The sequence below is a fragment of the Gymnoscopelus braueri genome (assembly GCF_963280865.1).
Source record: "Gymnoscopelus braueri genome assembly, chromosome: 17".
Classification (NCBI taxonomy): domain Eukaryota; kingdom Metazoa; phylum Chordata; class Actinopteri; order Myctophiformes; family Myctophidae; genus Gymnoscopelus; species Gymnoscopelus braueri.
Window position 1 is genome coordinate 48,678,746 of NC_137617.1, and position 16,211 is coordinate 48,694,956.

The following is a 16,211-nucleotide window of genomic DNA, read 5'->3' on the forward strand; positions in this document are numbered from 1 at the left end:
TTGTAGATCTGCTATTTTCAAATAGCTGAAGTATATATAAGTGGGTAATGCATGTTTTGTAATAATAATCCAAATCTACAAAGTAACTAGTAACTTAAAGTTTTCAAATATTTCTAGTGCCGTAAAAAGTACAATATTTGCCTCTGGGATGTAGTGGAGTAGGAGTTAAAGTAATGACAATTGGAAGTACTCCAGTAAAGTAAAAAAAAAAAATACCTCAAAATCGTGCTTAAGTACAGTACTTGAGTAGATGTACTTAGTTACTTTACACCACTGGTTCTTCTTAAGGGTTTACTCACCACAGCTAGACTCCTGCATTCGCTCCACTTCTTCTCTGACTGACTTCACCTCCTTCTCTCTTGACTGCCTGACTTCACCTCCTCTCTCTGACTGCCTGACTTCACCTCTCTCTCTCTCTCTCTCTCTCTCTCTCTCTCTCTCTCTCTCTCTCTCTCTCTCTCTCTCTCTCTCTCTCTCTCTCTCTCTCTCTCTCTCTCTCTCTCTCTCTCTCTCTCTCTCTCTCATCTCTCTCTCTCTCTCTCTCTCTCTCTCTATGTAGTTCCCTACCTCTCTCTCTCTCTATGTAGTTCCCTACCTCTCTCTCTCTCTATGTAGTTCCCTACCTCTCTCTCTCTATGTAGTTCCCTACCTCTCTCTCTCTCTCTCTCTCTCTCTCTATGTAGTTCCCTACATCTCTCTCTCTCTATGTAGTTCCCTACCTCTCTCTCTCTCTATGTAGTTCCCTACCTCTCTCTCTCTATGTAGTTCCCTACCTCTCTCTCTCTCTCTCTCTATGTAGTTCCCTACCCCTCTCTCTCTCTCTATGTAGTTCCTACCCCTCTCTCTCTCTATGTAGTTCCCTACCCCTCTCTCTCTCTATGTAGTTCCCTACCTCTCTCTCTCTATGTAGTTCCCTACCTCTCTCTCTCTATGTAGTTCCCTTCCTCTCTCTCTCTCTCTCTCTCTCTATGTAGTTCCCTACCTCTCTCTCTCTATGGTTCAGCTCTATAACAGCCTCCAGGGTTTCCTAGTCCGTGGAGCCGGTCCGGTCCGAGCCCAGCCTTGTTGTCGTGCTCCAGTTTGTTCCCCCCGGCGGTGGGTGGGTGGGTGCGTTTGGGAGTCCGGACCCCCCTCCCTCCCTCCCTCCCTCCCTCCCTGCACAATAAGCTCCTCGTGAGGAGAGGAGAGGAGAGAAACGTTTCTTCTTCAGTCACTTAGAGGAATAACACCAGGCAGGGAGGAGGCAGGCTACTGGCTCATTCTCAAAAACTCCACCAGGCACCGGTGTGTGTGTGTGTGTGTGTGTGTGTGTGTGTGTGTGTGTGTGTGTGTGTGTGTGTGTGTGTGTGTGTGAATGGGAGACCGGGGTGGGTCGGTCCCCTCCCCTTCCTTTGCTTCGCCCTTCTTCTCTTCTACTTGTCCTCCCCTCCCCTCCCCTCAAACTCCCACCACAATCAAACAAACTCTCTCTCTCTCTCTCACTCTCAGTTGACTGAAACAGACTCTACTGCCGGCAGAGTGTTTCTACTCAGTGGTGGAAAAAGTACTAAATTGTTTTTACTTAAAGGGCAAGACCACTGTGGTAGAGGTTTGGGTTGTGTAGTTACCTTGCCATGATGTAACTACAAAGGTGGGCAAGAAATAATAAATAATTGCTCCATTGATTAGAAATTGATAATTCAAAATATGCTCCTCATTGACTTTGTACGGTAAAACAGCTCTCAAAGTCACTCTTTTAGCACAAAAACGAACGCAAACAAAGTTGATTCAGACAATATAGAACATCACCAAACCCAGTACTGTTTTTTTTTTTTATAAAAATGTCAACTTCCTGTTGATTTGCCATTTTTAATAAGTAGAAAACCCGGACTGGATCGGTGGATCCGGATCCAGATCTTCAAATAGTAAAATCAACAGGAAGTTGAAATTTTTATTAAAAAAACAGTTTTACCGTACAATGTAAGTCAATATGGAGCATATTTTGAATTATCAATTTCTAATCAATGGAGCAATTATTTTTGATTTCTTGCCCACCTTTGGAGTTACATCATGGCAAGGTAACTACACAACCCAAACCTCTACCAAAGTGGTCTTACCCTTTAAGTAAAAGTATCAATACTGCAATGTAGAAATACTTACATCGGTAAAAGCCCAGAATTAAAAATGTACTTGAGTAAAAGAACAAGAGTATTGGTATCAAAATGTACTTTAAATACCAAACGTTTTTGCCTGTTCATTTTATGTGCATGTTTCTGTTTGTTTTTGGGGAAAAAGGGGAAAATAGGGCAGCACCTCATACTGACCCCTGGTGTGCCCCGCGCCCGACATTGAGAACCAGTTTAGTGCAATTCATTATCATTATTGACCTTGTTCTGCTCCTACATTGTAGTGGTCATGTTTAATTGTTAATTGTGAGAAACAGCACCACCCTGTGGTAAAATATGTCGGGTTTCTTATTTTCTTGATTGTCATGTGACTGCAATCAAGGTACAATATATTACACCTGTGCTGCACAATCAAGGTACAATATATTACACCTGTGCTGCACAATCAAGGTACAATATATTACACCTGTGCTGCACAATCAAGGTACAATATATTACACCTGTGCTGCACACTGAAGGTACAATATATTACCCCTGTGCTGCACAATTAAGGTACAATATATTACACCTGTGCTGCACAATTAAGGTACAATATATTACACCTGTGCTGCACAATTAAGGTACAATATATTACACCTGTGATGCACAATTAAGGTACAATATATTACACCTGTGCTGCACAATTAAGGTACAATATATTACACCTGTGCTGCCTGCAGTCAGTAGTCAAAGTCTCCAGCTCCAGTGTACATGTTGTTTGGTCTCCGCTCTTGCTAAAAGCAACGTCTGTGAGTAGTTTGGATGTTTGATTATGTGATGGCAGGTTATTCTATGTTGTGTTATGTTTGCACGTTTACAAATATATTTTAAAGTAGCTAAAGTGATGTGTCTGTAGATTAGCTCTGTTTGCCACATGCTTTCTGTATTGTAACAGTAATTTGGAAATGTCTGTATTGTTGTTACAGTTCCACACAAAAAATCACCTGTAAACTTCATTAACACATTGACTGCCAGAGTTTATTCATAATGTACTCACCCCTGTGCCAGCAATTTGCGTGTTTTTTAATTTTTTTGTTTTGTAATTTTTCATTCAAATACATTCTCTGATTGTGTTGTCAAGCACCTACGATTGTTCCACCAGTAGAGAGCAGCACATCCAAACATTGATCACCTCGCTCACCCCCTCCCAAACAGGCCCACGTCATATCCGGTCATTCAAAGGATGTGACGTTTTCGACAATTCCCGGCCCGCTGATCGGCCTGAAAACGACGTGATACACTACGACGATGGCTGTTAGTCACCCGGACCAAAGAAAATAGAAGTTGAGCTGTCCGTTTGTCTTTTCTACCGTGTGAAAAACCGTGTTTTTCCTTATTCTGGCCGAAAATCACCGGAGAAAAACAACGTGACCCGGAAATGATTTTTTTTTTTTACATCCGGCTCCGGGTGAGTGTGACGTAAGTGGAAAACGAAAGTGTTGATGAGAAATAAACACAGCCGTGCGATCACAGATTAAACAATGAAAATTCAAAAGAACGTGTAAACAGGCTCTTATGAATCCTGGCACTCAAGCGATGGATTTGAAAGAACGTGTAGACGGGATCTTGGCACTGTATGTGTTAAGACAACGCCTTCTCCGTGGAGTTTGCTAGGAAATGTTTAGCTGGTGGGCTAGCTGGTAATCGCAGCTAGTGAGGCCTGAACAGACCTAATTGATGATGACATCTACATCACGGCGACAATAGTATAAAAGGAACATGCTGACAAGAACAATGGATAGAGCAGACAAACACCTGGTGATAGCTGTCCATGAACCTTGCCAATATAACATTCTAAACTGTCTCTGCATTCCGTTGTTTCCACATGCTCACCTGAGTATTGTTCAACAGGTTCTGACCTGAAGTGAAGTGATTGCTGCAACAGCCATTGATCTGAATCCATTCCATCATGTTGCACTGGACAGTTCATCTGAAATATGGAACCTTTCAGAAGAACCAATACCTCGCTGCTGTCGCAGTGAAGCACAAGTTGTACTGTTTTGGAGGCTGGCCCAACACCACGGAAAACAACGACCTGATTGAAGTTCACATCTTCAACACAGTGTCTTTGAGGTGGATGAAGTTGCCTCCAGTAACACCTGGAGGAGGAGAACGTCACCTTGACGTTCCCTATATGCTCTGGTACCACACAGCTGTGCTGATAGAACATACAGTCTACATCTGGGGAGGATATGACTGTGACTTTAAGAACTGCAACGTGCTTTATGTATTTGATGTGGACACCCACAGATGGTTTAAACCTGAGGTTTCTGGGTCTGTTCCAGAGCCGAGGAGCGGCCACTCAGCCTGTGTCTTGGGGAAGGTCATGTATATCTATGGAGGATACCTCAAGACTGGACGCCGCACTAATGACATCTACAAGTTGGACACCTCCACAATGGTCTGGATTTTCATTAACACCAGAGGTACTCCACCACCTGCTTCATTCTATCTCTCTTCCACCATCATCGGGACAAAGATGTTTGTATCTGGAGGCCTAGAGGGCCAAAACAAACTGATCTCAGACTTTAGTCCTTTAGTCCTAGTCTCAGTGTTTGACACAGAGACTAACGTCTGGTTGAATACATCTCCAGCGCCTCTTAGTGCACGTCATGGTCATTCAGCCTTTGCCTACAATGGAGAGCTGTATATAATTGGTAAAAACTACACCAAATACATGTACTTAGTTGTTAACTGCTACCGCTTAACCAAGGACTGTAAAGATCTGTGGAAATGTATTCCAGAGACTTTCTCCTGGAAGAAGGTTGTGCTCAAAAGGAAACGCCTTTTATTCCATGTGAGTAATAAATTATTCCCGGTGAGTAATATGTGCTGTTGCATGATGGAGGATCTTCTCATCCTCTTTGGACACGATAACCTGTACATCCTGGACCTTAGTCCTAGTCTGAAGACATTATGCAAGCTAGCAGTTATTAAGCACGGTCTGGAGCGGTCTGAACTCCCACACAACATCAAGTGGGAACTGGCAGCCATGCCTACCAACAGATGGAGAAGACAATGACAAAATGTTTTCTCATGAGTTTTTTTTTTTTTTTTTTACAAATTAACGTAACTAAACAAAGAACAAATTCCAGACAATAGAAGAGGACAAAGAGAGGAAAAGGACTGCAAAGGATCGGGAATCAAGAGGGTTTAATTACAAGTAGTGACATGTTAGTGTGGCCAGATCCTCCAGCCTGTGCTATCATCAGTAATCCAACATACTGGAATAGATAACAATTATAGTAGATGTAAAAAAAGAAATATACAGTATATATGCGTGTGTCTGTACACCATCCCAGGAATAAACACCACCCATGGAATAAACACCACCCTAGGAATAAACACCACCTCAGGAATAAACACCACCCATGGAATAAACACCAACCTAGGAATAAACACCACCCATGGCATAAACACCACCTCAGGAATAAACACCACCCTAGGAATAAACACCACCCCAGCAATAAACACCACCTCAGGAATAAACACCACCCATGGAAGACGTGGTTCAATTCGGCGCTCAGCCACACAGCTGCTAAGAGATGGGAAAAAGTAGGGTACGACAAGTAGGCTACGGACCACGCACGCACGCACGCACGCACGCACGCACACACGCACACACACACACACACACACACACACACACACACACACACACACACACACACACACACACACACACACACACACACACACACACACACACACACACACACACCTTCCCCCCCTCTATGTGTCTCCATTAGCTTGCTCCTACAACTGGGTCAGTCTGCTAAAGGTCTGCTTCGCCCTTCAAGGGCAGAGCTGGAGAAAGTAGCCGGTCAGTACATGTGAGAAACTGTATATGTTACAGTACATGTGAAACTATATATGTTACAGTGCATGTGAAACTATATATGTTACAGTACATGTGAAACTATATATGTTACAGTACATGTGAAACATATATGTTACAGTACATGTGAAACTATATATGTTACAGTACATGTGAAACTATATATGTTACAGTACATGTGAAACTATATATGTTACAGTACATGTGAAACTATATATGTTACAGTACATGTGAAACTATATATGTTACAGTACATGTGAAACATATATGTTACAGTACATGTGAAACATATATGTTACAGTACATGTGAAACATATATGTTACAGTACATGTGAAACATATATGTTACAGTACATGTGAAACTATATATGTTACAGTGCATGTGAAACTATATATGTTACAGTACATGTGAAACTATATATGTTACAGTACATGTGAAACATATATGTTACAGTACATGTGAAACTATATATGTTACAGTACATGTGAAACTATATATGTTACAGTGCATGTGAAACTATATATGTTACAGTACATGTGAAACTATATATGTTACAGTACATGTGAAACATATATGTTACAGTACATGTGAAACTATATATGTTACAGTACATGTGAAACTATATATGTTACAGTACATGTGAAACTATATATGTTACAGTACATGTGAAACATATATGTTACAGTACATGTGAAACTATATATGTTACAGTACATGTGAAACTATATATGTTACATTACATGTGAAACTATATATGTTACAGTACATGTGAAACTATATATGTTACATTACATGTGAAACATATATGTTACAGTACATGTGAAACTATATATGTTACATTACATGTGAAACTATATATGTTACATTACATGTGAAACTATATATGTTACAGTACATGTGAAACTATATATGTTACAGTACATGTGAAACTATATATGTTACATTACATGTGAAACTATATATGTTACAGTACATGTGAAACTATATATGTTACATTACATGTGAAACTATATATGTTACAGTACATGTGAAACTATATATGTTACAGTACATGTGAAACATATATGTTACATTACATGTGAAACTATATATGTTACAGTACATGTGAAACTATATATGTTACATTACATGTGAAACTATATATGTTACAGTACATGTGAAACTATATATGTTACAGTACATGTGAAACTATATATGTTACATTACATGTGAAACTATATATGTTACAGTACATGTGAAACTATATATGTTACATTACATGTGAAACTATATATGTTACATTACATGTGAAACTATATATGTTACAGTACATGTGAAACTATATATGTTACAGTACATGTGAAACTATATATGTTACAGTACATGTGAAACTATATATGTTACAGTACATGTGAAACTATATATGTTACAGTACATGTGAAACTATATATGTTACAGTACATGTGTGAAACAAATGTTACATTACATGTGAAACTATATAATTATGTTACAGTACATGTGTGAAACATATGTTACATTACATGTGAAACTATATATGTTACAGTATTATGTATATATGTTTTGACTTTTTGAGGGTACCTGCAACATCGCAGGCTGACAGGGGACATGATGATTTATGATTTTTTTTAAAATACGATGACATACTGTATACATATTTTCTTGTATATAAAACACATGGAAACAATTGAAAAACCATCTATCTATGGTCTATGACATGATTCAAATTTACCAATAAAAGTTTGAAGTTACAATGGGTTTACATACTGTAGGAGGGGGGTGTGCCTGATAAAAAATTATATCAGATATAAAAAATATTCAATCAACCAACTTAAACACTGCCTGGGGTGCTCACAAAAGGCAGAGGAGACGTTACAATTACCCCAGAAGTGTTAACCCTTTAACACATTGAGTGCCAGAGGTACATCCAGAGCTGCAGAAGACACCACGAGGGACCCGGCTGTAAACAAAGGGTCTCTGGGCGATGGCCGAGGGTCCCGTCTAACGACTGGAACAATAACATTTCTGCCGCGATCCGCCATTGCAGAAAGATCGCCCGTCGTGGGCACGGTGGCGCAGTCAGTAGCGCTGTCGCCTCACAGCTAGAAGGTCCTGGGTTCGATTCCCGCAGGGGGGGGGGGCGCTGTGGGCGCTGGGGGCGTGTTCTCTCCTCCGCGTCATCAGTGCCCATACCCTAGGTGGGGTTGGCGAAAAGGGCCTTTCTGTGTGGAGTTTGCATGTTCTCCCCGTGTCTCCTAGGGTAGGTACCCTCACAAAAAACATGCAGTAATCCTGGTCACTATACTGCCTCCCCCTGGCCAGCCGGGGCGCCTGATGGAGGGGAAGGGAACTGGTTGGAATAACGTGTTCCTTCCACACGCTACGTCCAACCAGGGAAACTCTCCCCTGTCAGGTGATAAGAAGGTCAGTTGGCTCTCATGCATTGAAGGAGGCATGAGCTCGGCCCTGGCCTCCCTAGGTTGGCAGAGGGAGTGTAGTGCCCAGGATTACATAGAGATTGGCACTGGGTGTAAAAATGGGGTTACAAAAATCGTGGGATAAAAAAAAAAAAAAAAAAAGAGAGATTGCCTGTAGATCTGCTATTTTTTTTTAATAGCCAAAGAAATCTGAAAATGACACACAGATGCGTTCCCGGTCGCGTCCACTCTGCGTTCCTGGGTTCAACTCCCATGATGCAGCAGGAGGAGTGTGTTTATCGTCCTCAGGTTAGCGGGGGGGTGTGATCGCTACGTGTTTTCCCAGCATCGCTTCCAACAACTTCAACAAATATCTCACTCAGAAACGCATCTCGTTAACCCTTTAAGACCGGGAACGCATCTGTGTGTCTCATTTTAAGATTTCTTTGGGCTATTCAAAAAATAGTAGATCTACAAGCTCATAGCGCGGCAATGAGCTTGCAGATCTGCTATTTTTGGAAAGAAATCGTGAAAATGTGTGCAAATCTTTGAATATATATATATATATATGTTTTAAACATTTTTAACTCTGATTTGTGCTTCTGGGGGTCCCTGGAACAACATGTTTTGAGATGGGGGGTCCACGGCCAAATACGTATCATTTTGGGGGTCCTTGACATGAAAAGGGTTTGAGAATAACTGATATTATAGCGACATAAGTTTTTTCAAAAAACTGTTAGGATTTAGAAGACTTTTATAGAATCCCCAGAAGCAAAGATTTGAGTTAAAAACGTTCGCTTTTTTAAAAAAAAACGTATATATTCAAAGATTTGAGTTAAAAACGGTTGCTTTAAGAAAAAAACGTATATGTTCAAAGATTTGAGTTAAAAACGGTTGCTTAAAAAAAAAAACGCATATATTCAAAGATTTGCGTTTAAAACGTTCGCTTAAAAAAAAAAAGCATATATTCAAAGATTTGAGTTAAAAACGTTTTTCAATAGCCCAAAGAAATCTAAAAATGACACCGATGCTTTCCCGGTCTTAATGGGTTATAGAAAAGGAAAACACACAGAGGAATAAGCATGGTTTCAGTTATATCACAGAGGGTCCACACACACACACACACAATGGGAAGCAGCTGTTGCCTTGCCTGCACAACCGACAGGCCAGAGGAGCTCTGAGAGTAATCCCAGAATGTTTTCCTAATAATCAGAGACTTCAAGGGCGGATGGGATGATGGCGGGCCCCGCCAGGACGGCCCCGGCTTTCCAGTTCAACTATTATCGCACGACACCCACAAAGTTGCAGAGTTTTCTCTCCTTTTGTTTGAAGCAAAGCCACATTTCAGCCGTGGTGGACAGTAACCAGTGGTGGAAGAACTGAAGTAGGCCTCCTCGGATATTTTTACTTAAGTAAAAGTAACAATACCGCAATATTAAAAAAAGACTATGTTCAAAATGTTACTTGAGTAAAAGTACAAAAGTATTGGCATCAAAACTTGTACTTAAAGTACCAAAAGTAAAAGTACTAAAATGTTTGAAAATAGCAGATCTACAGGCTTGTAGATCTGCTATTTTCAAATGGCCTACTGTAGGCATAAAATAGGGCTAAAGTGGTTAATGTATGCTTCATAATATCATCATTTATATCTGAAAAGTAACTAGTAACTAAAGTTTTTAAAATAATCGTAACGTGGAGTAAAAGTACAATATTTGCCTCTGAGATGTAGTGGAGTAGAAGTAAAAGTATTGGAAATTGGAAATACTCAAGTTAAGACATACCTCAAATACCTCAAAATTGTACTTAAGTACAGTACTTAAATCAATGTTACTTTCCACCACTGACAGTAACAAAGTGCATTTGCTCGATTATTATAATATTTTTTTTGCATCTGTACTTTACTTGAGTATTTGTTTCTTCGGGAAACTCATGACTTTCACTACATTTCAAAGGCAAATATCGGCCTTTTGACTCCACTAGGTTTCTAGGAAGGGACCCGCGGGACTCAAACTTACAGAAATACATTATGAACTAGAAAAAAGTGCTCCTCGGAGCACAGGTCTCCGCCAGGTCAGGTAGGTTATTGTGGGCCAGCAAATGTTCGGGAATGCATCGGCCTCCTAGTGGCGCTAATACAGGCATGGGTGAACTTTCGCGGCAGTGGGACGCTGCGTTCATGATTTGAGGCATTTTGTTCAAAGCGAACCACTCGTGCAAACTGCAGATGCATATCTTAGCCACTCAGGATGGAATATGAAAACATTGGACAGTTCCGTCTTGATCACATGACCACAGAGATAATGTGTACCGATTTGCCTGATCTTTGGACAAAATATGTAAGAGTAATATCAAAATGTTTGTTTTGCAAAAATCGGCCTGCTGGTGGCGCTATAATTAGGCCAATGTGAAAAGGGTGGCATTTCTTCCTCAATCTAGTGGGAATGTGTGTGGCAAAGTTTCACGGCAATCAAGCACTGCGTTCATGATTCGAGGCATTTTGTTCAAAACGAGCCCCCACTGCAAACTTTAGATGCCAATCTCAGCCAATCAGAATGGAATATGAAAACTACTTTGACTCAAGCACCGGGGTTAAGTACTGTGTCTTGTGTCCATCATAAAATGCAGCTCAAACATCGGGGAACAAGAAATTACAGTCATATTATACCAGCTTGCCCGGCCGTAAAAATGATGATGATGAAGGTGTGTGTGTGTGTGTGTGTGTGTGTGTGTGTGTGTGTGTGTGTGTGTGTGTGTGTGTGTGTGTGTGTGTGTGTGTGTGTGTGTGTGTGTGTGTGTGTGTGTGTGTGTGAGAGAGAGAGATGAAAAGTGATGTCCTGGAACACAAACACACTGTTGCGGCAACTTGCGAGCAGTCACCAGGGCAGGGCAGTCGTGTCTAGTAGGGTTATGATGCCATAGCATGGAAGAACGACCGCCGTTCAGAGTATGGGAAGTCTCCCCATTGGCTTAAAGGACAGCCAATGATGAAAACGTGTAGGAAAAGGTCTCGCATATAGGTGTTGACTCTGTCTGTTCATAGACCAGCCGCTCTTCGAGCAAGCTGGTAAAAATGCATTCTACTATGCTGCCACCAACATGTGGAATGCCCTACCTAAAACCATTAAAGATCTCCTACCCACACTTAAAACTAACCTAAAAACATGGCTGACCCCAAAATACAATTGGCCTTGGAATTATATCCCCTCTACCAGCTCACCCCCAGAGAGTTAAACAACACACAGTCACACTCCCTCAGCAAGCTCCAACCGAAGGAGCCCCTTGGTAGTGGCACCCTCTGCACCTCCGCCCCTAATTCTTCTGTGAAATGTACCCTTTGCTGCTACTGGAGCTTTTACCGATATGTATTGTATTGTGTATGTATTGTATGTCTTTCTGAGTCATCCTTTTAGCAGAGCTTTCTTGACCGTACCGCTGTATTGTTATCAAACAATTGAATAAAGTATTCAATCAATATCAAACCAAAGGGGTGGGGGCGCCCGCTGGCCCAAAATAAAAAATAAATCAAACCAAAGTGTCATGATGGCTCTGTCTTACCTCTCACCGGCAGCCTGTGTTGAGGAGGTGAAACCCAGGAGGGGCAGAGGAGTCGCCCGAGCATCCCAGGTATAGTCACATCATCTCCTTACTTCCCTCTCTGTGAGCAAAAAAAAACAAAGAAGCAACAACGCATGATGTCGTGTTTGAGTCAGAGAGGCGTTTCAGCGAGAAGAAAAGAAGTGACTAGTGCAGTGAGTGGACTCTGGGGTGAAGAAAGATGAAAGTGTGATATAGAAGACAGCGTGTTTGTAGAAACCCAACGAGAAACGGGGAAAATCTGAGTCACGACTGCAAGCTCACATGGAGGAAGAAGAAGGAAGGGGGTTTTTCCATGTCAATAGCAAACTTAATGTGCACTCAAGCACAACCTCGCTCACTCCCAAGTTCACACGCACACAACACACACACACACACACACACACACACACACACACACACACACACACACACACACACACACACACACACACACACACACACACACACACACACACACACACACACTAACAGAGTGAATTAAGTACACAATGTCTGTGGTAAGTCAGCTACCTACAGAACCGGTTCTGACCTTGTGTGTTTTGTTTTGTGATTTATAGCAGTTGGTGGGAAGGTAACTGAGTACATAATATACTCAAGCACTGTACTTAAAGGGATAGTTCACCCCCAAAATGACTTTTTCAAAAGAAATATCAATGAATTCAGGTCTCCATGGGGTGACTAATTGATAGGAAAAAAGTCATTTTGGGGATGAACTATCCTTTTAATTACCTGGGTTAATTATATTACTATACTCCACTACATCTCAGAGACAAATACCATACTTTTTACTCCACTGCAGTTATTTGAAAACTTTTAGTTACTAGTTACAGATTCAGATTATTATTACAAAACATACAGTACATTGACCAATTTAACAAGTTTAAGTATATATTAAAGCCAATATTTTTGTATTTTTCCACCAGTGTATGAGAGGTGGAACCTGAAGAAACCAGTGAAAACAGAAAGAGGAGACGTTCTTTCCATTGCTGGAAGGTGCTTAAAGGTATCATGACATTCATTTTCACTTTTTTTATTTTCAATGTTTTATTTGGGGTTTTATGACCTCAATTACACCCAAAAAAAAATGAACTTAGAACATTCAGTGGATTTTCTGTGGTCTGGGGTTTTCTGAATAATTAGGCTGAAAAGTAATCTGAGCTTGGCCCTTCGACAGTGAGGTCACAGTCGATTAATCCCGCCCACTCTCCTCCTCGCCCCTCCCCTCCCCTATCCTTTCCTTTGGGGGGGGCGGAGCAGAGGCGATGATTGACAGGCAAAATCCCTCACCAGCGACACCCGCAGGCAAAGATTTCTTTTTTCATTGCAGTTGAAAAGGCTTTAGAAATGTGAGAGAAAAACACCTGCCATGGATCACTGGAATGGAATTTTCACTTAAAACTTTTTGTACACTTTTGAAGGACCAGGACAAAGACTTTGAATGTGGTGTAAAAGTGAATGTCATTAAACCTTTAATGTTGATGTTGGTAATAACTAACTGCAGCCTAACTGCTAGAAAGCCACAGACAGCTCTCTGGTGCCACCATAGAGACACACGGGGACTACAAATTTCACGCCCACTTTTGAGACAGCGCCGCTACTCGAGGTCCGTTAGAACAATGAAGAGCAGCTGCCAATGCATTCCCTATGAGAGGATATGAAAGTTAGCCTACTTTAAAAATTATCCTGCATTAACTGAAGACGATATTGATTTAAATAAAAATATGTTTCCAAATGTATGGACTGTCTTTGTCAACATATCTTCTTGTTTTCTTAATAGTTGATGTGTTTCACATTTAATTTGCCACTTTAACGAGTTACCCATAATGCTAACACAGCAGAGGGTAGACAGCAGACGGGCATTTCAGTGACATCACTGTCTTTACGAGCGCCGAGCGCCGACCAGTGGCGTACCCACTGTAGAGGCAGGAGAGGCGGTCGCCTGCCCAACTAAGATCTCGCCTCCCCTAAAAAAATAAATAACCCGAAAATGTGTCATTGCGTGCTTAATGTCCTCAAAGTCACGCATCCAACAAGCTTTGAACTGAGCAGATTGGACCTTCTGTTCCAGAGATAATGACCAAAACCTATTGAAAACGGCCACTTTCGCCAGTTTTCTGGGTATTGAAAACCTCAAGGGATGCGTCCGTGACGTATTACCATGCGACCATGGATCTCTGATGCTAGCGGTTTTGACATACTGATGGAGTATATTATAGTATATTGTGGGTAGTATATCGAGATGAAAGATATGGGACATTAAAAAGGACAAATTAAACAAATGGGACAGATTATTAGAACACAACAAAAATCGCTACAGCCTCAGTAGTTAACCAGTGAAATGACGGTATTTTACAATGCCTCTCATAGAGATTGCATTGAGAGCTGCAGTTCATCGTTCTAACGGACCCCGAGTGTCAAAAGTGGGCGTGGATTTGTAGGCCTTCCGCTTCCGGCCGTGTGTCTCTATACCAGGGTCATTCCAGTAGACAAGAAGCTTGGCTGGTAAACGCAGTGCCCCCGTCTGGCGAGAAGCACACACTGCGTCCTGGGTAAAACCAAGGAAGGTTTTGAAAGGAAAAGACATGCAGTCCGTCCGTTCTCTAGATATATGGACATGACGCTCATGGGTGGCAAACCTCACACCGGAAGTTTGATGAAATACATTGCAGTGGATGGAGCCGACTGGACCAGCGCACGAACAAAAATTTTGATTGCGACCTTTGTCATATAATCGGTTCAGGAATGTTTTTTTAATTTATTTTTTTGTATTTTATTTTATGTATTTTCTAATAAATATTCCTATCCAAGGCTACCAATGTATGCTTAATGTTTAAATAATGCTTTATTTCAACTTTGCAAACTGCACTATAAACCAAGTGTTCGGGACACAAAAAAAAAGTTCTGTCCTTCCTGGAATATTAAAAAAGTTGTAGACCCCCTCCTGAACTGAACTAAATGAACTAACAGCGGGGTTCTGGAGAATGTAAGGGAACACACAGCGGGGGGAATGCACCAGAATGATGCATGCAGCCTATATATAGATATATATATATATATTAATATATTTATAGAGCGCTCCACATGGAACGCCAAGAGGAAGAACATCCCTTTAAAATTCTATTTCTTTCTAAATTTGGCACCGATGACAGCAAACAAGTGCATCAAGTGTAGAAATGTGTTTTGTAACAGAGTATGTCTCCATTGCAGTATTGATACTTTTACTGAAGTAAAACATTTTGAGCACACACACACACACACACACACACACACACACACACACACAAACACAGTGGTGGCTTATCCAACGGGCTTGAGGTGCTGAAGCACAGGGCACCAACCTTTGGGGGGGGGCACCAAACGGCGTGAAGAAAAAAGAAACGGCGGAAAACGCCTACATTTATAGGCAGGGCTGCTGAAGGAGAGCTACAACATTGAAACGCATCATTTTTTTTTTTGACAAAACGGTCCCGGGGGGCACCGAACCGGGTCCAAGCACCGGGCACCACGAAGGGTTAATCCGCCCCTGCACACACACACACACACACACACACACACACACACACACACACACACACACACACACACACACACAGCGTCTCTGTAATAACAGTATTGGGCAACACTTTACTCTCTGGGTCTCGGAGGGGTTCTTGAGCAAACAGTGATCTAGAGCTACGTTTAGCGGTTAGCATACAGTCATCATCTCTCTGCTTTTACCTGAGCTTGAAAACAACACTTTAACCCATTAACTCTCTCAGTGCCAAGCCCCGAGTTATCCCGAGTTTTAGGGTTATACCCTCAGTGCCAGAACGAGAAATCCCGAGTTTTTAATGTATTTATTTTTTTTAAAAAGTGTTCAGAACCTAAGATATCATTATCTGAAGATTTGCAGCCCCATCCACTCCTTGTTTAACCTATAACTGAAAAAGGCTGTATCTCGCTTCCTAAGCACTTTTTTTTTACTTTGAAAAAAAAAAAAAAAAAGTTGACACAGTTCGCAATATTTTTTTTATTTCATTGGCACTGAAAGAGTTAAGACCTGAGGCGATTCTTAAAAATGTTTTCTAAATCCTAACAGTTTTTTGAAAAAAAGAAGAAAAAAATTTATTTTTTTCAAAAATAGCAGATCTACAAGCTCATAGCGCGGCACTCTGCTATTTTTGAATAGCCAAAGAAATCTAAAGTGACACACTACATGGAACTACATGGAACGACAA

The 16,211-nt window shown here is 41.2% G+C and overlaps 3 protein-coding genes across 3 annotated transcripts in view; all 3 read right to left on the reverse strand.

Annotated features, from left to right (window-relative positions):
* LOC308105208 (kelch domain-containing protein 3-like) overlaps positions 1-318 on the reverse strand; it is a gene marked incomplete at both ends in the record, with an annotated part of 21,740 nt that extends 21,422 nt beyond the window's left edge. Inside the window, one exon of the mRNA XM_080455843.1 lies at positions 300-318. Within this exon, the coding sequence (XP_080311969.1) occupies positions 300-318 (19 nt within the window). The remainder of the gene's footprint in view (positions 1-299) is intronic.
* LOC308105258 (leucine zipper putative tumor suppressor 2 homolog) overlaps positions 1-12,231 on the reverse strand; it is a 56,577-nt gene extending 44,346 nt beyond the window's left edge. The window contains exon 1 of the mRNA XM_080455898.1: positions 11,953-12,231. The gene's annotated coding sequence lies outside the window, so the exon portion shown is untranslated. The remainder of the gene's footprint in view (positions 1-11,952) is intronic.
* The window catches only part of LOC308105257 (mamu class II histocompatibility antigen, DR alpha chain-like), a 305,525-nt gene that overhangs the window by 27,265 nt on the left and 262,049 nt on the right, over positions 1-16,211 (reverse strand). The gene's annotated exons all lie outside the window — the stretch shown is intronic.